Below are 27,164 nucleotides of genomic sequence, written 5' to 3'. Positions count from 1 at the left end.
CTCACCCATCTTTGATACCCTTTTGTATTTCTATCATCCCCGAGTTACTTTACCCCTATCTCTCAAGATGAACAGGTAGACAGGTAGATGGATGGAATGATGGACACTCACACACACACAATGCTTTTGTTGTGTCTTCTCATGATCATATGTAACACTTTGTTGATAAAAAATCTACTGTAACCAACAAATGTGAGATTTTGTGCCAATACGAGAAATTTAACACTATCTTTATCTCTGTCTTACTTTGTCGAAAATTTTATTTCAAAATCTCTAAATCTGATTAGCATTCCAATAAAGGGAGCTGAATGATACGTTTGGTGGATATAATTATAAGCATCTCACCTCGGCACATAAACTGTTCTCTTCATCCTCTTGGTCTTCATCTTGTTCTGCTGCAGACGGATCTTCAGCGTAGAGCAATTTGGCTGTGGTTAATACAAATATATGTGGATGCCAAACCTGAAAATGGAGAAACTTGGTCACTGGAAGGAACATTTTATTCAACATAGAATGGTCAATCACAAGAAATTTCCAAGAAATATGAAAGACATTCTGCTGTTTCTTTTTTACTTGTTTCAAACATTGACGAGTGTAGAATCTGGTGCTCATTTTATTGATTCTGTTTTAACACACACACACACAATCATAGACTAATATACTGAGTGTATAATAAAGATACTTACATGATCTATGGAATCTTCAAGATACATGATACCATTCTTTACAGAATTACTCAGATCAGCCTCAATGTTATCTACAAGTGAAACACACAAAAAAATGGAAGTAATATTATCAGTAAATTGACCAAAGATATAAAATAATACAGAAACCTACTTTCATACGCTGACAGATTCTTTTTTTTTATAATTTGGTCCTCCACTATAATTACAGGAAGTTATTAGAGTAGATTAGAGACTATTCTAGTTTTAACAGTGTTAAATAATTGAGACACTTCAACCTCATTTAGGATGACAGGGAGCCAATGAGAGAGACTCTTCATGTCCTGGTCTGTTTTTCTGTACTAGCATGGGTTGGAAAGACCTTATGGCTTGATGCCTTTACTGTTGCCAACCCTTATCAGATTTTCAAGTAAAGGTTTTTTTAGTCCAAAAGCACAAAGCTACAGGACTTATTGTTCAAAGAGGATAAAAACATGAACGTACAGACTTTTGCTCAAAACAGAAATGATAACAATCAGAGACACAGTCATGCACAATTACACGTGTGCATACTTGGATATGTATAGATATGTGTGGGTGGGTGGGTGTGAGAGAGGGAGGGAGAGAGTTGTGTGTGTGTTATTCCTCCTCATCATTGTTTTACCAGCCACTTTTCCACGCTTGCTTGGGTAAAACAATTTTGTTCAGATAGGTTCCCTTTTGACGAATGCCCTTCCTATCACCAACCCTCCCAGTTTCCAAATAAGATGATATTCCCCCCACCCCTCCATAGCCAGCAGGTTTCCACGAAAGTTTGGAAATGACATCATTTATACAATGGGGACGAAGACGAGGAGACACCAATTCACACACACACACGCGATGGGCTTCTTTCAGTTTCCGTGTATCAAATCCAGTCACAAGGCTGTGGTCAGCCTGGAGCAATAGTATGCACAAAGTGACATGCAGTGGAACTGAACACAGAATGAAGTGGTTGGCAAGCAAGTTCCTTAACTGCACGGCCATACTTACACCTGTGTGTTATTTTTTATATCAGAAATGGTAAACAATAGAATCTTTGATTAATTACAGATTTTCACGGCGACGCTCACTGGGTGATGATATTTCTGATACAGTGACAAGGAAGTGTCTATAACTTGATGCAAAGCAAATATGTCAAGGAACATCATTTGTAAAGCAACATTTTTTTCCAACTGTCCTTGCCCTTGTTTCTATCCTCATTGATATACATCAGCAAACGATTAAAGTTAGAGGGGGATGTACTGAATGCCAAGTGACTAACTGATTTTTGCTTGGGGGTTCTAGTTTTTATAACTATCCAGAAGGATAGACATATCTTTGAGAACAATAGATTTAGTTGGTGGTCTTGTTATCTAAATTCTAGCTTTTGGTGGATTATAAGAGGTTAGAAAGGTCAAGTGGTGAAGACATTATTTCGGCCTAGTTAAGGCAATCTGGCAAATGAAAAACTATTGTGCCACCGTGAGAAAAGTTCTGTTGAACTGTTACTTGAAATTTGGCTATGGTGGATCGAATCCCCTTCATGCCTGCAAGATCCATCCAATATAGTATTATTAATTATCAAGGCAGATTGCAATTCATAAGTTTCTACTTTTGATTTCTGTCCATGTAGGCATTCACTCACTGGCAACAAAAATCTCTTGAGTTCGAATACTGCCAGTACCAGTAATGTGCTGAGGCTTGCAATTTCTAGATGGAATAACAATTTTTCAGGTTGTTATTCCCAGCAGTAATGGACATTAAAATAGTTATTTTATTGATAAGAAAATTTACAATTAAATACTAGTTTATAGGGACCATATAACGTGTAATGGTTCTTAACCATTTTTTTGCCTAAGGATCCCTTTGGTTTCTATTTCACTCTCCTGGACCTCCACAGCCATTTTATGTATGATGAAAAAGAACTATTGTATTTTTATAATTTAAATATTATTAGGAATTGTATTAAAAATATTAAAATATTTCATGAATTACAGATAAACTTTAACAACAAAATCTTAGATGGACGCTAGTTGAGAACCACAAGCGTAGACTATAAAAAGCTAACGAGAAACAACATTTAAGATAATGGCTAATACACTTTACAATCAGAAAGAATTTCTTTAAAAAAGGAAACGGAAAAACTTCAACTTACTATCATCTGCGTTAACTACACATTCTTCGGCACCTTTTTGCAATTTTTTGTTCTAGAAATATAAAACAAGAAAAAAATTTGAAAATAGAGTTTGGCAGAAGGTTAGAAAGAACACACGCTACACAGAAGAACACAAAACAGCCAAGTCATCATCATCATCATTGTTTAATGTCCGTTTTCCATGCTGGCATGGGTTGGACAGTAGAGATTAATTCCAGGAATATTTTCTAAGTTGGCTGCAAATACTTATTAAGTCCTTCCATTAGAATAAAATCCTTAATAGCTACCAAGCTTATTAAAACATACACTGTATGGTGTCGTCTAGAATTGTCATCAGAGGTTTACTCTACAGCTCAACACAAGTTTTCTTTTTCTCTTTTGAAAGTGTAAATGCAAACGTCTAAAAGGAAATTGTTGTCACAAAGGGAGAAAAGATAATAATTTTGACAAACCTTCAAAAGGATCTTTTTACGTAGTTGATTAGGGGAAGGTAATTGCGTTTCATCTTTGTCAATAAAATCAACAAGTAAGTCATCTGGAAATATATGGAAAAGAAAAACAAAAAAACAGAGAGTAGAATATTAAACAGCGTCTAAAGATATTTTAAAAATGTAGAGAAATAAGCAAAAATCCATGCTGGCAAGTAAAAAATAGATGAAGAAGCTTAGAAAGCTTTAAATAACCCACCCCGGAACATGTCTTTGAAAGCCATTGCCATCTTCCGCTGTTGTGGGAGTGTACAGTGATTCTCTATTGATAAAATCAGGGGGTAACTGAAATGGAAGGAAGGAAAAAAAATAACAATACTGTTAATAAAATAATACATGAACAGAAATAACTTTACTGACATTAATGTCATCATCATCAATCATCATCGTTTAACGTCCGTTTTTCCATGCTGGCATGGGTTGGACGGTTCGACTGGGGTCTGGGAAGCCAGGAGGCCGCACCAGGCTCCAGTCTGATCTGGCAGTATTTCTACAGCTGGATGGCTTTCCTAACGCCAACCACTCCGTGAGTGCAGTGGGTGCTTTTTACGTACCAGGTGAGGCTGGCAACGGCCACAATCGGTTGGTGCTTTTTACATGCCACCGGCACGGAGATATATATATATATACATACACACACACACACACATACATACATACATATACATATATTCCAACTCGTGACTGCAGAGAAGCTATTTTTGTAGCATCAAATCCCAGGGATAATCCTCATGGCTATGTTCTTTGCAGATGTCTAAAATGAGAAATCCATTTGAGATAAAACCCATTCTGCTATTTTGGCTAGAATTGCAACAATGAACTTATATTGGAACAACCTGAAGATTTCGTCCCTTCACCTAGCAACAAAAGATGTCTTTTCTCTCTCAATAATAAACAGCCACGAAGCTGACATCCATCACATATTGATTTCATAAACCAGAAACACATGACAAACACTGAGTCAACAAGGAAACCTGTACACGGTTGCTCAACCTGCTAGAAAAAACAGCTGAGTTCCCTTCAAATCGCACCCAGTCCTAAATGTATTATATCTGGAAAATGAAGCTAGATGATCACAGTGGAAATACCTTTGATGAGGTCAGACTCAAGACTAAACAACATATTGCCAAAAAGAAGAAGAACAAGAACAACTTGAAGAAAGATTAATAAATGGAAATGGAGTTACTTACTCTGTTGTCACCCAGGCATGTTCAGCAATGGTTTTGAGGACATCAAGGAATTTTATTTTACTGGTTAATGTAAGGCCATGTGTTATGTGTGGGTAACCTTCAGGGCCATCCCAACAATCCACTGGAAGATAAGAAACATGAATATCAGCTTCAACATCCATTCCATACAGTAAGGAACAAGACCAACATACAATAAGGGAGCAGGGCTAGCATCAGTAGGGAACTGAGCTAAGGTGTGATAGGGAGCTAAATCTAGACGAAGTAGGGAGCTGGGTCAAATGATGGTAGTGGATTAGTTCTGACAGAAGTTGAATAATGTTTGTAATAAATGCTGCTTGTATTTAATGGGATCAGTCATGTCAGACCCTTTCAGTCCATCTTAAAAAGGAACTTCTACATGGTTAACTTGCTAGAAATAGCAGCCAAATCTCACTGAAACCACACTATTAGCTTTAAAACAGGGAGTTCAATGCATTAAGTGGTGCTCAATACACTGAAGCTCCAAAAAAAAAACATGGAATAGTTATTATGGTCAGAACAGCTGTGGTCAAAGGGTTTGCTTGATCCGAAACAGATTTGAGGATAAACAACAACAAGGTATAAGTGGAATGATAGAGAATAACATTACTTACATTCAATACACCGACAACCCATTCTCAAGCACCGGGCATAGGCTTCCACAGATGAGTCACTCCTTAATTGACAACCGGTTAAATAACTGCAACAATAACAACAACATCATTACCATCAACAACAGTTAAATCCATCATCATCATCATCATTTAACATCTGTTTTCTATGCTGTAATGGGTTGGATGGTTTGACAGGAATTGGTAAGGGCAAGAACTGAACCAAGTTCCAATCGTCTGCTTAGGCATGGTTTCAACGGCTGGATGCCCTTCCTAACATCAACCACTTAACAGGGTGTACTGAAGGGCTTTTTTTTACATGGCACCAGCACAGAAGCCTTTTCTGTGGTGCCAGAGTGGAAGCTCTATGCATGGCACCAGCAGAGGAGCCTCTATATGTGGCACCGGCACGGGAGCTTTCAACAAACGCACTCGTACACATGTGTAAGTAGAGAAGTGCATATATGAGTGCCCAGAAAGGCAGTCGTCAGAGAGAAGCATCGAAATGTGTACTTACGTGTTATGAGAAGAAGCAATCCAATAGTGAGACAAAGGGTGGTTCATGTCTTGCGTCACTTTGTCGTATTTTGTGTCCCAAACTTGATTTGGTTTAGAAAATAAATAATCTTCAAACTGTGAAGAAAACAACGACAATAAAATAAATTAAATGCGAGTGTGGCAAGTGTGTATGTATGTATAAGTGTGTGTATTTTATATATATATATATATATATATATATATATATATATATATATATATATATATGTATACAGTAATATCTCACTTTTCGAGGACCTGGTTTTACGAGTTTTTAAGAGTTTTATTTTCTGTTTACGAATTTTCACTTTACAAACATTCTCTGGGAATGAATTAACTCATATATTGAGGTATTACTGTACATATATATATATATATATATATATATATATATATATTTCTTTATTGCCCACAGGGGGCTAAACAAGGACAGACAAAGTGATTATGTTGATTACATCGACCCCAGTGCATAACTGGTACTTATTTAATCGACCCTGAAAGGATGAACGGCAGACAAAATACTGCTAAGCATTTTGGCTGGCATGCTAACGATTCTGCCAGCTCCCCGCCATATATATAATAGAAATATGTTTCAAAAAAGAAAATAGAAACTACACGTAGAAAAGATATAGGGAAAGTAAGAAGAAAAAAGTGAAAATGCACATTGGATATCGTCAATTACTGTTCACTGGCTTTGAATGCACACTGATTATATATATATATATATATCAGGTTATCCCATAAGTTCTGTCCGAATTTTAAAAAAGAAAACATGTGATCAAATTTTACCAGTGAGCGGGTCTTTTTTTCTTCAAAACTTGGTTCAAACGCTAAAATTGCTGACAGTAGACTTGAGCATTGATTGTTGCATTAGGTGGTAACAATTCAAAGTGAATTACTCCTTTGCGATCCTATCAGATAGAGAGAAGAACCTTTTCCCCATGAAGTTCCATTCTCGGTTGTGGTTGAGCTTTTTCCCTTTTACCAAACCACTGTTTACGACGTTTAACATTCCGATAGAAGATACATTTTTCATCACCAGTCACACGTTTATCCAAAAGAGGTGAAATGAGTTTGCGCGAATGGAGAGAAGAGTAGATGTCAATTTGGGATTTGCAGTTGCTTTCTGACAATTCATGAGGCACCCATTTTCCAAGTTTAGGAATCTTTCCAAGTTGTTGAAGATGACGATGAACAGTTGTATAGTTTGAACTAAGCTTTATTGCCAACTCTTCAACTGATAATGCAGGATTTTCTTCAAATAATGCCTCAAGGAGCTTATCAAACTCAACTGGATATCCTGTTCGATCTTCATCTTCAAGGCTGAAATCTCCACTTCTGAATTTTTCAAACCATCTTCTGCAAGTTCTTTCATTCAAGCATTCTTTCCCATAAGCTGAGTGTATTTTTCGAGTCTCTTTGGCAGAGTTTCCTTTTTAGTACTCATAAAGTACCTCAAATGCTCTTTGGATACATCCATGTTAAAAAAGGTTTTAATCAAAGAAATTTTAATTCTATTATTCTGTAAAATAATATTTAATTGGTTTAAATCTTCATAAATGCACAAAAATAATTCTTAATTCCATTAGACATTCTAAAATACTTTTAAATTTCATTCAATTTTAAAAAAGGTAAAATCAGACAGAACTTATGGGAAGACCTGATGTTTATGTTTTGTTCCTTTATACCTGGCTATGTCACAACAGTGTTGCACGTTTGTACATGCAAACTCTACAACTAACCTCTTGTTCAGTAAAATAAGGCTCAGCAGCTGCTCTCACTGCATCGTCCAGGTGAGTTTTCATGATGTCTTTCACAACATTGATATCATTGGCACTTGAATCCTGAAAATAAGTTTAAAAAATAAATTTTTCATTAAAAGTTGAAACAAAAATAAAATCAATCGAACGTTAATATGTTTTTACATTAAACTTAGTCTAAGGGAAAGGTCAGTATTGAACAGTCTTTGTGGGGCCTGCAACAATGCCAGAAGGAACAAAGTTGTCTTCCCAACAACCTGACTAGAATGCTTTGCAACAGGTTAAACTCTGCTAAAGTTACCCAAAGACCAGGAACTTCTGTTTGCTAACCAACAGATTAAATCAACCATCAAAGAAGGCTATGGAAGGATCTGAACTTAGAAAGCAAAGGACTGAAAGAAATACCTCAAGGTATCCTACTCGCCATTCCAATTCTAACAAGTCTGACCAGTAGATTATTTATTAACCCCAGAAGGCAAACAATAAAAATTTCTTGAATGGGATTTGAATTCAGAATGTAACAATCTGGATTGAACAACACAAGGTATTTTGTCTTATATATATATATATATATATATATATATATTGTTTAGGCTTCATTTAGTTTCCATCAATCAACTCTACCCGAAAAGCTTTGGCAGGCCTGGGGCCATAGTAAAAGACACCTGTTCGAAGTGCTGCACAGTGAGATTGAACCCAGCATAAGTAACACAAAGAACGACCCTTCATCAGTTGTCGGCTGTCTATCTACTCCTCATTTCGAACATTAAACAACAATATGCAACTTCGAAGACAGTTGCTCCCATAAATTCCAAAATAAAATTAGTGATTTATGGACGGTCAAAGTTGGGAACAAAACTAGGACAGTGGAGACATACAAGGAAACCAAACGAAAACAAACAAGGAGGGTTGTTAAACCAGAACAAGAGGAAAATAGTGAATTCTGGGAGAAATATTTTCTTTGAAAAGAGGAAAGAGAGGGAAAGAAGATGTCCTGTCCTTAGAATGTCATGGATTAGAAGTATTTTGACTGCTATTTTTAGCGAAGCCGGTGCTCATGTAGTACCCCCAGTATATATATATATATACATATATATATATATATATGTATATTTATATATAATTATTAATTTTGCCTCTATGGCTTTATTCTTGCAGCCATTAATGATATTATTTTTAGAAATAATATCGTTCTTTTATATCTATGAATCATTTCACAAGGTTAATTTGTTTCAGTGGTGTTCAACCACTCAAATGAATTTACAGGCATGACGCTAGCAAATTCTAGTAGCTGTCCCTGGCCGATTTGACTGAGGAGAATCGGGCACCTTTGGAACTAAATTCAAAATCATGATATCAAATTAACTGACATTCCTTGTACATCCTTGGCGGAGGGAAGATGCTATTCTTGTTCATTAAAATTTGTTTTCAATCATACCTGCATTAATTTAGTGATTCTTCTGGGGCTTAGAAGTATTTTGACTCCTATTTTTAGCAAAGCTGGTGCTCATGTTGTACCCTAACTAGGCTGTATACTTGCAGCCACTAATGTGGTTATTTTTAGAAATAATACCATTCTTTTATTTGGTTGTGTGTGTGTGTGCGCGTGTGTGTGTGTGTGTACGTATGTATGTGTACGTATGTATTTGACAGCTGATGTTGGTGTGTTTAAGTCCCCATGAAATAGCGGTTCGGCAAAAGAGACCAATAGAATAAGTGCTAGGCTTACAAAGATTAAGTCCAGGGGGTCAATTTGTTTGACTAGAGGCAATGCTCCAGCATGGCCACAGTCAAATGACAGAAACAAGTATAAGAATGAAAGAATAAAAGAATCTCATGAGGCACACACACACAGAATGAATCCATTTCAAACTCTGACAACTCTCTTTTGTTTTGTTTTTTATTAATAGAAAACCTTTGTGGAAATACTCACTCTTTGTTCTTGTAGCAAAAATAGTTGAAAATTTTCAGGTGACATGGTTCTGAAAATGAGAACAGAAAAGCCAAAAGTAAGTGTAAATGTCAGACATTGTGTGTATGTGTGAGTGTGATTATGTGTGTGTATGTATATATATATATATATATCATCATCATCATTTAACGTCCATTTTCCATGCTGGCATGGGTTGTACGGTTTGACTGGGGCCTGGCAAACCAGTAGGCTGTGCCAGGCTCCAATCTGATCTGGCATGGTTTCAACAGCTGGATGCCTTTCCTAATGCCAACCAATCCGAAAGTGTAGCATGTGCGTTTTATGTGCCACTGGCACGAGAGCCAGTCAGGCAGCACTGGCATCAACCATGTTTGGATGCTGCTTTTTACCTGCACAGGAGCCAGTTGGGGTTGGATAGGCTTTGACCATGTTCAGATAGTGCTTTTTATGTGCCACCAGCATGGGTGCCACTGGCATTGGCCACAACTACAATTTCTTTTTACATTTCTATCTTGATCTGCTTTTGATTTATATATATATATATATATATATATATATATATATATATATGTATATATATATATACACATACATGTCTAATGTGCAGGAGTGGTTGTGTGATAAGTAGCTTGCTTACCAACCACATAGTTCTGGGTTCAGTCCCACTGTGCGGCACCTTGGCCAAGTGTCATCTACTATAGCCTCAGGCTGACCATAGCTTTGTGAGTGGATTTAGTAGACGGAAATTGAAAAACCCCATTGTATATATGTGTATATATATATATATGTATGTGTGTCTGTGTTTGTCCCCTCAACATCGCTTGACAACCGATGCTGGTGTGTTTACATCCCCGTAACTTAGCGGTTCGTCAAAAGAGGCCGATAGAATAAGTACTAGGCTTACAAAGAATACGTCCTGGGGTCGATTTGCTTGACTAAAGGCCATGCTCCAGCATGGCCACAGTCAAATGACTGAAAAGAGCAAACGAGTATTTACATATGTGTGTGTGATGGGTTCTCCTGTCAAAGACAACGTACAAGTGTTCGTCTTTTGCCGAACGAGCTGCACAAATGCTTTGTCCCTGGTGATCTAACGTACATGCTGGACCTTAGCCGACTCCTGCCATCAAATTGACGTTGCCTGAACAGGGGCGTGATCACAGGGCAGCACAAGATGAAGAGTTTTGCTCAAGTGTCCAATACACCACCCAGTCTATGAATTGAAACATGATTGGTGGATTGTGACTGCAACACCTTAACCACTAGGCCATGTGTTCGTGTACGTGTGTTTGTGTGTGTGTGTGTGTATATATATATATATATATATATATATTCTTATACAAGAATGTTGTTGATAGTGACTTTGAAGTTAAGTTATCATTGGACTCTACAAAAGTACAGAGTAATCCATCACATTAATGTGAAATTGTTTTTCCTATCACTGAACATAAAACAAACATTTATATATATCTATGCATGTATGTACAGGTATATATATGTGTGTGTGTGTGAGTCTGTCTGTCTCTCTCTCTCCATATATATATATATATATATATATATACATACATACAGAGAGAGAGAGAGAGAGAAAGGGAAGACAAAGAATAAATGTATATAAATACACATATATATCTGTGTGCATGTGTACCTTTGCCTAATCTATCCAATGTGTTCACTGGCTGTCTATAATGATATATTATCTTTGTCTTTTTTCCTAATTGCACATATATACATATATACATTATATATACACACACACACACACACATTTTTTTAATTCTCAGCTCATGAAGTAAATAAATAGGGCATAACTTTTGCGTGCCCTCCCCTCCCTGTCTCATTGTACGAGCATATGTCAGTGCGTGCAGTGATGCATGTGTGTGTGTCTGTGTATACATACGTCAGCGCTTGTCTCTCCTTGACTTGACGTCACATGATTGCTGTCAATGAATGTTATTCACTTTCAACTTTCTGTGAAAACATTGTTCAGCCATGATGGTGGGGGAGAGGAGTTTCAAATAATACCTTGCTTGGAAACATGTGAGGGTTGGTGAAAGCAAAGGCATCCAGCCATAGAAAATTTACTTCAACAAATTCTGTTGTTGAGTATCTCTTGTTGTGAGATTTAAAAATAGCAATTTTCAAAAATTCTGTTTGACCCATGCAAGCACGGAAAAGTGAACCTTAAAATAATGATAATAATCACATACACACATACGAGGAGGCGTTGGAAAGTTCCTGGCTTTGGGTAAAAGAAAATACAGGAGGATCAGTTAATCAGGATTTCATTCAACACATTCACACACTTATTGCTGTGGTCCTTCCATTCTCCTAAGCTCTGTAAAAGGACTTGAAAGGTTGGGGGCCTCCAAACAAGCCTTTTGTGATACTCTTAAAGACAGGAACTTTTTCAGTACCCCTTTGTTATACATTTCACATGCAGTGAATTTAACTTCATTCATACACACACACACACAAACACACACAGAAAGTGAAATTCATTGTAGATACAAAGTCAGCATGACTTGCCCATTAATCCAGTTGAACAGACAACAATAGAACAAGATTGTAGAGAAGAAAAGCTTCAGTTCTTTAAAAACTTTCCCTCAAAAGCAGGAACATGCTGTCATTTTTTTATTAATAGATTTAAGGAGGCGCAATGGCCCAGTGGTTAGGGCAGCAGACTCGCGGTCATAGGATCGCAGTTTCGATTCCCAGACCGGGCATGGTGGTGATCCCTGCTGTACTCTTTCACCACAACTTTCTCTCACTCTTAATTCCTGTTTCTGTTGTACCTGTATTTCAAAGGGCCGGCCTTGTCACTCTCTGTGTCACGCTGAATATCCCCGAGAACTACGTTAAGGGTACATGTGTCTGTGGAGTGCTCAGCCACTTACACGTTAATTTCATGAGCAGGCTGTTCCGTTGATCGGATCAACCGAAACCCTCATCGTCGTAACCGACGGAGTGCTTCCAATCCAATAGATTTGAGATTTGAAGGACTTAGCTGAGCTTTGAGCTACACAAAAGCAGTTTCTTCATGTTATTGGCCCACCTCTAAGTGACTCGGTTTCTCAATTGCCCTTCACTAGGCCACGAAACCAATTCAGAGTTTGATCAAAGAATGTAACATAATAAGTGCCTGTTTTGGTATGTTTTTGTAAAATAATGGAAATGGATGCAAAACAGATCAATGCTTACCTAATATTCCCACTGAATTCAAAATAATTGGAGAACCTTTCTGTGATAATCTGAAAATACAATAAAAACACATATATAAATATAATATAATAAAAATACAATAGTTTATCAAAAGCTACAGTGAAATAGTTTAATCTAGTTTCTGTCATTAGCTTTAATATATACACAAATTATATACACTAATTGCCCAGATTACACTCCTTTTGCAAGACAAGGTATGATGCACTAAAAGATGCTTGCAAAAAACATTTTCTCAATTAAGCACAGGTATGGCTGTGTGGTTAAGAAGCTTGCTTCCTGACAACATGGTTCTGGGTTCAGTCCCACTGCATGGCACCTTGAACAAGTGTCTTCTACTATAGCCTCAGGCTCACCAAAGCTTTGTGAATGGATTTGGTAGACAGAAACTGAAAGAAGCCTGTCATAAAGTGAGATCATAGCTGTAACCTATGCCAGTGTCGCATAACCAGCCAACTCAAAAAGTACCCTTGGGTCGTGGGGCAACATGCCATGATTGAGGAGACCTACTGAGTCAAGTACATCAACATCAAATGAAATCAAATCACAATAAAATGGAAATTGGAGTTGTGGTCCCTGTGCTGGTGGCATGTAAAAAGCACAATCCGAACGTGGCCGATGCCAGCGCCCTCTGGCCTCTGTGCCAGTAGCATGTAAAAAGCACCCTCTACACTCTCGGAGTGGTTGGTATTAGGAAGGGCATCAAGCTGTAAAAACATTGCCAGATCAGACTGGTGCCTGGTATAGCCTCCTGGCTTTCCAGACACCAGTTGAACCGTCTGAACCATGCCAGCATGGAAAATGGACATATGATGATGATGATAATTTATGCATGTCTCTTCTATTTTTTAATTATTATAAATCTTCCACTGAGGAAGGAACCAGTTTCCAACAAAGATACAAGGCTTCATGTTTGGGATGTAGTTAACACAGACAAATCCACATTTGGAACCTGAGAAAAGTCTTGCAGTAGGAACAATAATGGATTCAGTGCCAAAATGAAAAGAAGTACAGAAAGACTATCTCCCTGGAATATTCCCTTTGTAATGCCTATACTATCAGAAACAAATATTCGGTTCTCGGTTGTAAGGGTAAGTATTGTTTTCCATGCCTTTCTGAGTCTCTCTGTAGCAGCAATTAAGGTAGTAGGTACTTTTACCAGATGTAGGCACTTCAACAGCCATGAATGAGGGATAGGGTTGAATGTATGTATGTATGTGTGTCTATGTTTGTTACACCCACCATTGCTTGACAACTGGTGTTGGTTTGTTTGCATTGTGGTAACTTAGCAGTTTGGGAAAAGAGACCGATAGAACAAGTATCAGGCTTAAAAAAAAAGTACTGAGTTCAATTCATTCAATTAAAATTCTTCAAGGTGGTGCCCCAGCATGGCCACAGTCTAATGACTGAAACAAGTAAAAGGTAACTGAAATTTCCCTCTTAAAGAAAAAAAAGAAAAAAATGTTACAACAATTCTCGAAGAAATGAATTTGAGATTCTTGTTAGCAGGCAAAGGGACCCACCCACTCACTGATTATCTGTCATTGTCTATGGTTTACATTTTCTTCCCATGATCCAGGCCACTTTGTATTTGTAGTTGCTGTCCTCCAAGATAGACAGGGAGACCATATCTTGCTTGTAGTTTCTACTTTTTGACCCAGTTACAACAGCTGGATGCTCTTCCTAACATCAACTACTTTACAGATTGTACAGAGTACACCTTAACTGTGGCACCAGCACTAGAGAGGTTGCCAAGTCATGAGAAAAAAAATAAAGAGTTCCCTTCACCTTACATTGTCTCTGATTATCTGCCAACAACTTTACAGAGTGTATTGGGTGCATTTTATAGAAGTGCCAGCCCTGGTAAGATTACTTTGTCCCTAACAAGACAAAAGAGCTTTCACCCAATACACTCTGTAAAGTTGCTGGCAGATAATCAGAGACAATGTAAGGTGAAGGGAACTCTTTATTTTTTTTTTCTCATGACTTGGTAACCTCTCTAGTGCTGGTGCCACACATAAAAAATTCAGTAATGAACAAATTGGATTAATGGGCTTTCGCCCAAAGTCTACAGGAATAACATAAAAGGTGAAATTATAGATATCTGTGAATAATAAACATTTTAGAATTACATATGCAAAGACAGAAATTTATCCTTTGTCTGTTTAATGTTAAGCTCTTCTGAGCCTCAGCAACCCTCTGGCGGTATCTACCTCTACATAATAGAACCAGAGGCAGTAGTAGAATGGAAGATGCTGTAGACATCACTGAAACACGGGATTTACTGATGAGAGGGGCCAGTCAAGGAGTAGGCTGGAATTTCAGCAGCAGCCAAAAGCTATAGAGATGTGACAGATGTAACAGATATAGAGGGGCCAGTCAAGGAGTAGGCTGGAATTTCAGCAGCAGCCAAAAGCTATAGAGATGTGACAGATGTAACAGATATAGCAGATAAAACAGAAGAAAACTTACAGATGGCACATGAATTAAGTTACGGAACAGGGCTGCAAATTCTTCAAATCCTATAGAACCAGTACCACTTTTATCGACTTCCTGAAATAAAGGGAAAAGACAAACATTTAGAAACATAATTGGTCATGCACTAGAATCCATAGAATTGACTCTTTTCTCCCTTAGAATTTCAATGGCTATGTTCCTGTGTAGGGAACCATGACAATATTCACCAGAACATATCACAGACCATTTTGATTCCTTAGATTTCTAGTGAAAAGTAAAGAAATGATAATATGCGAGTGTTTCAACATTTTCTCTAACAAATTAACAATGTAAATAGCTCTTCCATGAATAAGTTGTCGGGGCATCACAGTGGCTTCATCTTCAAGTCCAGAAAGATGTGGACCTGCTGGAACCCGTCACTCTCTTGACCAATGGCCAAATGAAATGGCTTAACAACGAATCAAATGTTTATCACAGGTTTCATTGCTGAAACTGATCTCCACACCCCAGCAGGCAATAAAAGAGTTGCAATACATTTGCTCAGTCTGCTAAATATAATGAACTTACCCTAAAATTCATGAACCCCCATCTTAAATATGGAAAGGGCACATTAGATATTCTCATACTTTTCTAAAAAGATGAGTTAGAATACTCAAAGTGAGATGACCTGGGGCTAAACAACAACCCCTCACACATTTGTACTTCGGCAGATTGCAGCTAGGAATTGAACTCAGGTCCTTTCGGGTTGCAGACTCAGTGGATGAGTATAAAACAGCAGTCTAGAATCTTGAATGCATGATCGCAATACAAAACCATCCCTTCACAAAAACGCACTTCACTTAAAACACTTAATGAGCTAATAAGAGAGACTCTACAGAGACACTGATCCTGCTAGAAATAGAAGCCAAATTTCTTTACAACATCCTTATAATTTAGAAAAAGAAAGAGAGATACACTAGATAGTCAAAGTTAAACTGCGTCTAAATAAAAGAGTGGATGGCCATAGTTGAGGTTTGCTTTATGAGGTTGACCAGGAGATAAATGACAACATGAACAACTTATTGAATCAGTCTTAATGTATTCATTACCAGAATACACGACACAGCTGTTTGAGCTGTTTTGAGCACTTCAGATATGAAGAGCTGTTTTGAACACTTCACATATCACGTCATTGAGATAAAGGAACGAAAGTGAAGAAGTTGATGAGGAAGCTGCTGATCTTTTGAACAATTAAGATGTCACGAGTTGAAAGCTTGAAACTCTTATTACTTTGCCTCACTATGAAATAGATGGGTGGCAATATTAGAGAAAAGCGTGGCAAGCTGGCAGAAACGTTAGCACACCGGGTGAAATGCTTGGCAGTATTTCGTCTGTCTTTATGGTCTGAGTTCAAATTCTGCTGTGATTGACTTTGCCTTTCATTCTTTCGGGGTCGATAAATTAAGTACCAGTTGTGTACTTGAGTTGATCTAGTCGACTGGCCCTCTCCCCCAAAATTTCAGGCTTTGTGCCTGGAGTACAAAAGAATATTACTGAATTTTGCAAGGTAGCAAGCTGGTAGAATCATTAAGATGCCAGGCAGACTGTTTAGAAGAATTTTGCCCATCTTTACATTCCGAGTTGAAATTCTGCTGAAGTTGACTTTGCTTTGCATCTTTTCGGGTTGATAAAATTAGTACCAGTCACATACTGGGGTGGCTCTAATCAACTTACCCCTCCCCCAAAATTGCTGGCCTTGTGCCAAAGTTTGAAACCAATATGACAGAATTTCTCACTTTCCTACCCCTTCTATATTTTTTAATGTTTAAATAAGGAATAAAGGCTAGCATCATCCATAACCCTTTGCTCTTTTGGGGCCTCCAAGACTGATGAAAAGAAGGGATGAACATACTTCTAAACCAGAAATCCAAACGGAGTGCTTTCAACAGAGTGAGCTTCACTAAAACCACCCAAGGACCAGATGGAGGTATTTAGCCAAGCAAGGGATGATATGTCACCCATCCAAGAACACAGAATACAAAATGGAACAAGTATTGCATGGAATCTCATCTAACCAATCCAACACCACAATAAGCTGTTACTTTATCAATCATGAAAGGCAAAGTTGGCATCAACGGAATCTAAACTCAGAGAACAGATCTGTAACAAATATCCTAAGACATTTTGCTCTATGCTACTTCTATGACTGCTAATTCACCTGCTTGTTTGATGGGTCTGCAAATTTTGAAAACTGCACCTGAATTATTGGATTTTTTTTCTTTCTTTGCTGAAACTAATTCCATATTTCATCATCATTATCGTTTAACATTGGTTTTCCATGCTGGCATGTGTTGGACGGTTTGATTGGGGACTGGCAAGCCAGGAAGCTGCACCAGGCTCCAACCTGATCTGGCAAGGTTTCTACAGCTGGATGCCTTTCCTAATGACAACCACTCTGAGAGCATAGTGGGTGCTTTTTACTTGCCACTGGCAAAGGAGCCAGTCAGGTGGCACTGGCATCGGCCACATTTGGATGGCACTTATTATGTGCTACCAGCACAGGAGTCACTCAGGGCTAGCTGGCATCAACCACATTTGGATGGTGCTTTTACGTGCCACCACCAAATTTACTTTTTCGTATACAAGATGGATGACTTACAAAAAGGGTCATAAATGTAAACCTTTTACCTCTGACTAATCCAAAAGCAAAAACCTTAAAATTCCAAGGGTGTTTGAACTGAGACTGTGTGATGTCCATGCACTTCTCAAGTAAAACCAAACCACCCCAGTCATCACTCAGTACCATACTTTTGGTAATTATACTGAGATGTCTATGGAATCAAGAGCAGACATTGACACCTTGTTGGCTTCCTACTCTTGATCCAGTGGAGCATCATAGATATGACAGCTGAAGGCAGAAAGGGCTACACCACCGTGAGGGTGGTATTCATTTACAACTGACTACACAAGAATGTGAAATTAAGTGTCTTACTCAAGGACACAACATGCTGCCTGATCTAGGAACTGAACCTGTGGCTTTACGATCACAAACCGAACACCTTAACCACTAGACCAGTGGTTTTCAACTTGGGGTCCGTGGACCTCTGGTGGTCCAGAAAGGTAGTACTGGGGGTCTGTGAACTAAATTCAAAATTTCATATACATATATAAGAGATAATGGTGTCATTGAGACCCAAAGGTGTCAAGAAATGCTGAATAAGTGCTATTGACAGACCATAGTTAAGTTCTAGATTCGGTAATATTGTGAATAAAGGGTTCAACGTTGGTTCTATATCAGCGTGTGTATATAAAAATTTTTTTGCGTAATAAGATAAAAAACCAAGGCTGTATAGATATTAGAGCATTTATAGATAGAAGGTCTTACAGCTGTTTCTAGGATATTAATTAATAATATCCCTTCATCGAAGACGGTGTGAGAGGAAAAATTAAGTGATAGTTAGTTTCGATGTGATACACAATAGAGAGTGAGGCGGGGGAAAGAAAATAGATGAGAAATCTCATTTAAATAAAAGGGTTGGGGACCATTGTTGGAAACCACTGCGTTAGGGCATGCCTCTTCACAAGTTCATATTTTATCAACAAAAAATACTTGAAATGGCAACAATCAAGAATCAGAAGTGGGTCATAAACCTGGTTGTGGCACTGATAAGATCTTTCTAACAAAATACATTGAATTACCCAACCATGAAATATTAAAGTACATAAGTAACAAAAAAGAAAAAAGAATTTGGAAAGTGCAATACAAATAATTAGAGAAGTTTCTCTTTTCAACCAGAGAGTTGTCATTGTGTTGTTGCTTGAAATTTCTATTTTGACAGATACAATCGTCCCAGATATTTCCAATTAGAAAACCACATTATTTGGTTGGAGTAATGGTTAGAGTGCAATGGTGAGTTATCTTGATTGTATAAGTTAGACACCAGCAAGTCTGATGGGATAAGTTAGACCACCAGCAAGTCTGACGGGATAAGTTAGACACCAGCAAGTCTGACAGGATAAGTTAGACACCAGCAAGTCTGACAGGATAAGTTAGACACCAGCAAGTCTGACAGGATAAGTTAGACACCAGCAAGTCTGACGAGATAAGTTAGACACCAGCAAGTCTGACACGGGTTAAGTTAGACCACCAGCAAGTCTGACAGGACAAGTTAGACCACCAGCAAGTCTGACAGGATAAGTTAGACCACCAGCAAGTCTGACAGGATAAGTTAGACCACCAGCAAGTCTGACAGGATAAGTTAGACACCAGCAAGTCTGACGGGATAAGTTAGACACCAGCAAGTCTGATGGGATAAGTTAGACACTAGCAAGTCTGACGGGATAAGTTAGACACCAGCAAGTCTGACGGGATAAATTAGACACCAGCAAGTCTGACGGGTTAAGTTAGACCACCAGCAAGTCTGACGGGATAAGTTAGACACCAGCAAGTCTGACGGGATAAGTTAGACCACCAGCAAGTCTGATGGGATAAGTTAGACCACCAGCAAGTCTGACAGGACAAGTTAGACCACCAGCAAGTCTGACAGGACAAGTTAGACCACCAGCAAGTCTGACAGGATAAGTTAGACCACCAGCAAGTCTGACGAGATAAGTTAGACCACCAGCAAGTCTGACGGGATAAGTTAGACACCAGCAACTCTGGATGGGATAAATTAGACACCAGCAACTGTAATAGTCTTGTTGGTGGTGGTGGTGATGCCTCAATAGATTCCGTCTGACCGATGGAATTTATGTGATGACCCACTGGAAAAACAGATGATGATGATGATGAAAAAGGGGAGAGGATCAAAGCTGAAATACTTTTCATCAAAGGTTTGTTCGGTTAGGGCTGATCAGGATTAGACAGTAACAACAACCTCCCACCTGTCCATCATTCCTACCATGCCCCACACCATTTTAAACATTTCGCTCAACCATTTCTTTTCCAGAATTAAATTTCATCAGAAACTTTCTACATGATTATGTTTCTCCTTACAACGTTGATCTCACACATCAAAGAAGGCCTTCAGGAACCACAGCCTACGAGCACTGCTCTCTTTCACAGACTTAACAACAAATAAAATCACAAAATCGTGATGACTCGACAAAAACCCTAAACAATGGAAAAAGGTATTCTTTGAATGTCTGACATAAATAGCTTTCAGAAAGGTTGATTACATCGAGATGAATAACTTCTTTTGAACAATGCTTTTACCTTGCTGGATTGAACAGAGCTAATGTTCGCCTCTCTATATTAACACAAAGGTGAGACACCAACAACAAAATACGTTTTAGAAGACATTTTCCCACCCCCTCACAATTGTTTGGTGCACTGCTTCAAAGAATGATATCCGCAAAACATGCAATGCAGTTTTGCCAAAATAACGCAGCTGTATCTATTAAAAAACAATGTTTTGTGAAGTCTACACTTACAGGTACATAATGATATCATAATAAGTATTAGAATAAGAAGTCACACTTTTACAATAATAATAATAATAATAACAGAGATGTACTTGCATAGCAAGTGACCTGATCTGAGATCGTGCTAGAAAGAAAACAATTGCAGCGTGGAAGGTGTTTATAAGCCATTTAAAAACACACAAAAACCGTTAGAGATGCAGCATGGAATTTTGTCAGTGAACAGGTCGCAGTCTCAAAGTGACGAAAATATTTTGGCAAATTAAATTTAAATGGCTTATAAACACCTTCCATGCTGCAATAATAATAGTATTTTAAAAGGATTGATGTAACTCTTCACAAAGGTAAACAGTCAAGACAAAGAGCACGATTCAATTGTAATAGATATTGAACTCGACAAAGACAAGCTTACTGTTGAAATATCATTCAACCAATAAAAATAACTATTACAATCAAATCACGCTCTTCGTCTTGACTAATAATAATAACAATAATTAGCAATAGCATAAGCTTATTATTTCTCTCTACTCTAGGCACAAGGCCCAACATTTTTAGGGAAGGGGGCCAGTTGATTAGATAGACTCCAAATGGATGAAAGGCAAAGTTGACCTCAGCAGAATTTGAACTCAGAATGTAAACAGACGAAATACCACTAAGCATTTTGCTCAGCGTGCTAACGATTCTGCCAGCTTGCCACCTGATAAGATAATGATCTTATTATTACTACTGTTGGGCTTGAGCCAAAAATTTGAAACCATTATTATTATTTTATGTTTGACTTTTACTTTGCATTTGTACAAGTTGACTCTAAGTCTCACCCAAAGACCTCAAGAGACAAGAACTTAGAAGTTCATGTTGGTGTTATGCCCAGGGTGCCATATATTTGGTTTAGTATGCAGTATTGTTCTAGAGAATGTTTAAGAAACCATAAGAAAAATATGTGCTTGTTTTAAAATTTGAGATTACGTAGAAAGTATTTTACATAAGATATGGGCAGTTCCAATGAGCAGTATCATTTGAATATCTGCCATTTTGGTGTTTCCTGGTATCTGAACTAGGTAGCAATCAGCACCTTTTGCTATCATTCCTAGGGCACCTATGACAACAGGTATTGTTTTAGTCTTCAGGTTCCACATTTTTCTAATTTCTATTTCAAGATCTTTATACTTGCTCAGCTTATTTATTTATTTTTTTTAATTATTTTTTAAAATTGTTTGTATTATTATTATTATTATTATTAAGGTGGTGAGCCGGCAAAACTGTTAGCACACTGGACGAAGTGCTTAGTAGTATTTTGCCTATCACTACATTCTGAGTTCAAATTCTGCTGAGGTTGACTTTGCCTTTCACCCTTTCAGGGTCACTAAATTAAGTACCAGTGTAACACTGGGATCGATGTAATTGACTAGTCCCCTCCTCATAAATTTGAGGTCTTGAGCCTCCAGTAGAGAGGTTTATTATTATTATTATTATTATTATTATTATTATTATCATCATTATCATTATCATCATTATTATTATCATCATTATTATTATAATCATTATTATAGATGTCGCACAGTATACGGTATCGTGAGGTTGTTGATCGAAAATATTGTATTTGTTGGGGGGGTTTGTACTGTTTGTCAAATCACAACAAGGACCTCAGACAGACACTACTTTACGCAATATGCATTCAGTTCCAAGTAATGACATTTGCAATACACCTAAACTATTATTATTATTATTATTATTATTATCATTATCATTACAGCATCCAATATCATGATGTTTTAGATTGAAGATAATTGTGTGTAAAAGGAATGCATGCTGTCTGTCAAGTCACAACAAGGACCTCACACAGACAGCAACTTTCGCATTGTGCATGCAGTGACAAGTGAAGCCAATTTTTTGCAATATGCCAAGATCGTAGGGTATTTCTAAAGTTTCCAGATGTTTCCTCAGGTTGGGTGGCATTGAACCCAATGCCCCAATGACAACAAGAACAACCCTTATGCTTGACTCTTGCAGCTGGCAATCTCAATTTTCAGGACTCCTTACTCGTTGACCTTTTCTCTTTACTACTACTACTGGTTTCAAATTTGGGACAAGGCCAGCAATTCTGGGGTGGAGGGGTGTAAGTCAATTACATTGACCCCAGTGCTCAACTGTTATTTATTTTATCAACCCCCACAAAGGATGTAAGGCCAAGTTCACCTTGGTGGAATTTGAACTGAGAATGTAAAGATGGACAAAATGCCACTAAGCATTTTACCTGGCATTCTACAGTTCTGCCAACTCATCATCATCATCATCATCACCATCAAAATGGCGAGCAGGCAGAATCGTTAGCATACTGGAGAAAATTAATTAGATCACACAAAACGAATATACGAACAAATGATTAAATAAAGTTAATTCATAAAAGAAAAGAAAAACTTTAAAAAAAACTCAACCATTGTTACTTACTTGAAATTTGTCTCTTAGTTTGTTGCTGGCAATTTTATAATTTATTCGTAACATCCATCCTTTTAGATGTTTCTGTGTTACTCTGAAAGTACAACAGAGACAGTCGTCAAGTACATTAGCAAACATTTCAATTAATCTCTTAAAATGAATAACCAGCAATGTGGTAGGAGTTAGCAACATTCATCAGCATCATCATCATCGTTTTGCTGTCCACTTTTCCATGTTTACATTGGTCAGACAGAATTTATTAGGACAGTCGTTTTTATGGCAGGGGCGCACCTCCTGTCACCAACCCTCAGCGGTTTCGAAGCAAAATAAAATTTCCCTTTGGCTGGACAGGTTATCACGATATATAGGAAGTGGCACTGCTTGTATGACAGGGATGCTCATTTACAATAATCTTGTGATATCAAGACAAGGAGACAAGTACGTGTGCACACACATACACACACATGTGCATCTGTCTACCAAATTCACTCACAGAGCACTTTGGAGTAAAGATTATTTGCCAACATAACATGGCAGTCCTGGTTTAGGATGAATGTTGCTGCAATTTAGCCCCAGGAGACATCGTCTCCAGCTGGCTATATGACACGATCTGTGTCCTTATATTTTCTATCGTGTCCTATAGCCAGCTGGAGATGATGTTTCCTGGGGCTAAATTACAGCAACATTCATCCTAAACCAGGACTGCCATGTTATGATGGCAAATTATCTTTACTCCTAGGAACAGTGTATTGTGCCTTGGCAATGACTGGGGACAAATAGAGCAGTGTATTGTGCTTCAGCCCAATGCCTTACTTGGGAATTAGTTAGGATTGGTGACAGGAAGAGCATCCAGTTATAGAAAAAAATATGGCTCAACAAATTCTGTCCAAGTCATAGGAGCATAGAAAAGTGGAGATGATGATGATGATGATGATGATTCTGCAGAAGTATTAAAAAGTACTCTGGATTACTGTGAATGTGTCACCGACCAGTTCACAGAGTTCCTCAACAATTCTCAAAGACCCACATAGATCATGCAGATTATCTAAATGATTTTTCTGATTTGTGAAGTGATTGCGAGGGACTCGGTGATATTTCTGACAAGGCTATCATTTACAAAAGTCATCATTTGGACACTGGCTTTTCAGCATGGTCACAAACATCTGACTGGAATGAGTAAAAGAATGAAAGAATTGGCAATATCAATAACATTGAAGACCCGACAAATGAAGAGAGTTCATGGCTCGCAGGACGGCCTGCTGTGTTCACCTTGGATTGTAGAGTGACCTGCTGTTCTTGAGGAGACCTAATTGAGTCAAGTACATCAACATCAAAATAAAATCGTATGGATATTGTAGTTGTGATACACGTAGGGCCTCACAGAAGAAATGACGAAGACCAAAACCTCTGAGATATGCTGTGACTGTGAAGACCCGACAAATGAAGTGAGTTCATGGCTCACAGGACGGCCTGCTGTGCTCACCTTGGATCGTAGAGTGACCCGCAGTTCTTGAGGAGACCTATTGAGTTAAGTATGTTAACACCAACATCAAAAGGAAAATCAAATGGAAATTGTAGTTATGCTACCCGCACCGGTGACACGTTAAAAACACCGTCCGAACGTGGCAGATGACAGCGCCGCCTGACTGGTGTCCGTGTCAGTGACATGTAAAAGCACCAACCGATTGTGGCCGTTTGCCAGCCTCCTCTGGCCCCTGTGCCGGTGGCAGGTAAAAAGCACCCACTACACTCACGGAGTGGTTGGCATTAGGAAGGGCATCCAGCTGTAGAAACACTGCAAGATCAGACTGGAGCCTGGTGCAGCCTTCCGGTTTCCCAGACTCCGGTCGAACCGTCCAACCCATGCTAGCACGGAAAACGGACATTAAACGATGATGATGATGATTGCACCAACGGAATAAATAAAAACAACAGGATGAAAAGAGAATGTGACTTCTTCTTGCATGAATTGATGTGAGTTTTTGGTAAGCAAAGATTGATCAGCAAAACCAAGTTTGGCTTGAATTACAAAAAATAGTCCCAAGGTTTAAGGTGACCCTATTTACTTTGTTTAAATGATAATTAATTAATTAAACAAAAGATAATGACAAGGCCAATAAACTGAATACTCACACGTATGTACCCAATTTTTCCATGAGGTAGAATTCTTTTCGAAGCCATCTGTAAGAAAGGAAAATAATCCAAATTAAAAAAAAAAAAATTAAATTATGAATTATCACAATTTTTATATTTATTCTTGTGTGGAATGATTTCATTGTTTTTTTCAAGCAAATAATTAATATCGAACCAATCAGGGACAAGCTGGGCCATGCAGCTCATCCACAGATGGACACAAAAGTGGCTGTGAGGTAAGAAGCTTGCTTCCCAACCACATGGTTCCAAGTTCCCAATGACCTCCAAGAATAGTGGTGGTGGGGGGGGGAGCTGAATGGATTCCTTTACCCATGTCTTTCCAGTTGTTAGTGTTGGCCACATTACTGGGGAAATGGAAGCAAGTATGACGTATTTAATCCAACATTTATTGCTGCTGTTTAACCCCAGGCCAACCCTAATTGAGCAGACTTATCAAAGCTGCTCCATCCATGACCACTGCATCCTCTCTTGGACTTTTCCTATTTTGCGTGACATTATTCAATTTGTCCTTTCTTTTTTTATTTTTAGATGGTAGGGCATGATTTCAAGAGGATGTGGGTGCTATTTCTAGCAGGTGAAGAGACCTATAAAGGATGGCACATTGCAAATGTTATACAGCAACTAAGAAAGATCCTGGTTATGAGGAAGGCAAAGAAAGAGGAAGAGGAGGAGGAGGAGGCAGAAGTACTGACAATGAACTTGTGATGGTGATGGAAGTGGTGGAAGTGATGATGATAATGATGATGATGTTGAGGGGAAGGAGGAGTAAGAGGCAGAAAAACTACTGAAGTGGTGGTGGTGGTGGTGGTAGTGGTGGTGATGACAACGATGATGAAAGTAAAGCTATTGAGAAAAAATAATCAGACAAAAGAATATATTAATTATATATTAAGAAGTCAGTCACTCGTTTCAGCTTGGTGCCTGATGATCGTTATATCTGACTCAGTGGCCAGAACAACTAACCCCAGGTAGGGAGGAAGAGGCATCGGCAGAGCTTTGCTCTCTTCCTCTGTCTATCAAAGTCAACATAACCTGGCAAACAGAAACCTGTTCCAAGTCATACACACACACACACGCACACTGTACACATAGACTATACACAAACATATATATATATATATATATATATATATATATATATATATACAGACATGTATACATGTATATATGTGACAAGTAGAAGGACAGATGCTGTGCATGCACACCACACACACACACACACACATGCATGCATGTATGTATGAATGTATGCATGTACGTATATATGTATGCATGTAAGTATATTTGTATGTATGCATGTATGTATGTATGCATGCATGTATGCATGCATGTATGTATGTATGGATGTGTGATTGTATGTATTATGCATGTATGTGTGTATTATGCATGTATATATGTATGTATGTATACATGTATGTATTATGCATGTATGTAAGTATATTTGTAAGTATGCATGTATGTATGTATGCATGTATGTATGTATGCATGTATATATTGAAATGCGACATGATAAACCATTCCTAGATAAAAATTAGAAATTCTGGAATAAATGGCTTCCTGCGGGATTTCAGGAACTGTTAAAAGTATTTTGCACAAAAAAAGGGGGAAAGTAAAAAGCATAAAAACTACCAAAGAAAATGTGCTTTAATGATAAAGAAGGGGGGTGAGAGAGAGTGGGGTGAGAGGGAGAAGAAGAGAGAGAAGAGAGAGAGAAAGAGGGGTGGAAAGAGAGAAAGTGAGAGGGAGAGAGAGAGAGAGGGAAAGCGAGAGGGAGAGGAGAAAAAGAGAGAGAAAGAGAAGGGAGAGCAAATAATAAAGGTACAGGCATGATGGTGAGATAAGCTTGCTTCTGCAGCCACATGGTTCAGGGTTCAGTCCCACTGCATGGCACCTTAGGCATCTTCTACTATAGCCTTGGGGCAAAGCAAAGCCTTGAGAGTGGATTTGGTGGATGGAAACTGAAAGCCTGTTGTGTGTGTGTGTGTGTCCACCACTGCTTGGCAACCAGTGTTGGTGTGTTTATGTCCCTCTAACTCAGTGGGTCACAAACAGTGATTGATACAAGAATAAAGTGCTGGTACTGATTTGTTTGACTACAATTTTCTTATGGCAGAGCTCCAGCA

The 27,164-nt window shown here is 38.2% G+C and overlaps 1 protein-coding gene across 6 annotated transcripts in view; it reads right to left on the bottom strand.

The window, feature by feature from the left end:
• LOC115220856 (1-phosphatidylinositol 4,5-bisphosphate phosphodiesterase gamma-1) overlaps window positions 1-27,164 on the bottom strand; it is a 153,296-nt gene that overhangs the window by 44,039 nt on the left and 82,093 nt on the right. For all 6 annotated transcript variants that reach the window (XM_036510426.1, XM_036510428.1, XM_029791034.2 and 3 more), the window contains exons 4-17: window positions 25,021-25,068; window positions 22,900-22,981; window positions 15,067-15,147; window positions 12,577-12,626; window positions 9,376-9,424; window positions 7,425-7,526; window positions 5,663-5,778; window positions 5,149-5,234; window positions 4,517-4,637; window positions 3,526-3,611; window positions 3,291-3,373; window positions 2,839-2,890; window positions 687-757; window positions 346-462 (exon numbers count right to left, since the gene is read on the bottom strand). In XM_036510426.1, the coding sequence (XP_036366319.1) occupies window positions 346-462; window positions 687-757; window positions 2,839-2,890; window positions 3,291-3,373; window positions 3,526-3,611; window positions 4,517-4,637; window positions 5,149-5,234; window positions 5,663-5,778; window positions 7,425-7,526; window positions 9,376-9,424; window positions 12,577-12,626; window positions 15,067-15,147; window positions 22,900-22,981; window positions 25,021-25,068 (1,144 nt within the window). The remainder of the gene's footprint in view (window positions 1-345; window positions 463-686; window positions 758-2,838; window positions 2,891-3,290; window positions 3,374-3,525; window positions 3,612-4,516; window positions 4,638-5,148; window positions 5,235-5,662; window positions 5,779-7,424; window positions 7,527-9,375; window positions 9,425-12,576; window positions 12,627-15,066; window positions 15,148-22,899; window positions 22,982-25,020; window positions 25,069-27,164) is intronic.

This window comes from Octopus sinensis, linkage group LG17, assembly GCF_006345805.1.
Source record: "Octopus sinensis linkage group LG17, ASM634580v1, whole genome shotgun sequence".
Classification (NCBI taxonomy): domain Eukaryota; kingdom Metazoa; phylum Mollusca; class Cephalopoda; order Octopoda; family Octopodidae; genus Octopus; species Octopus sinensis.
The sequence above is the reverse complement of the archived record's forward strand: the minus strand, read 5'-3'. Positions and strand labels throughout refer to the sequence as shown.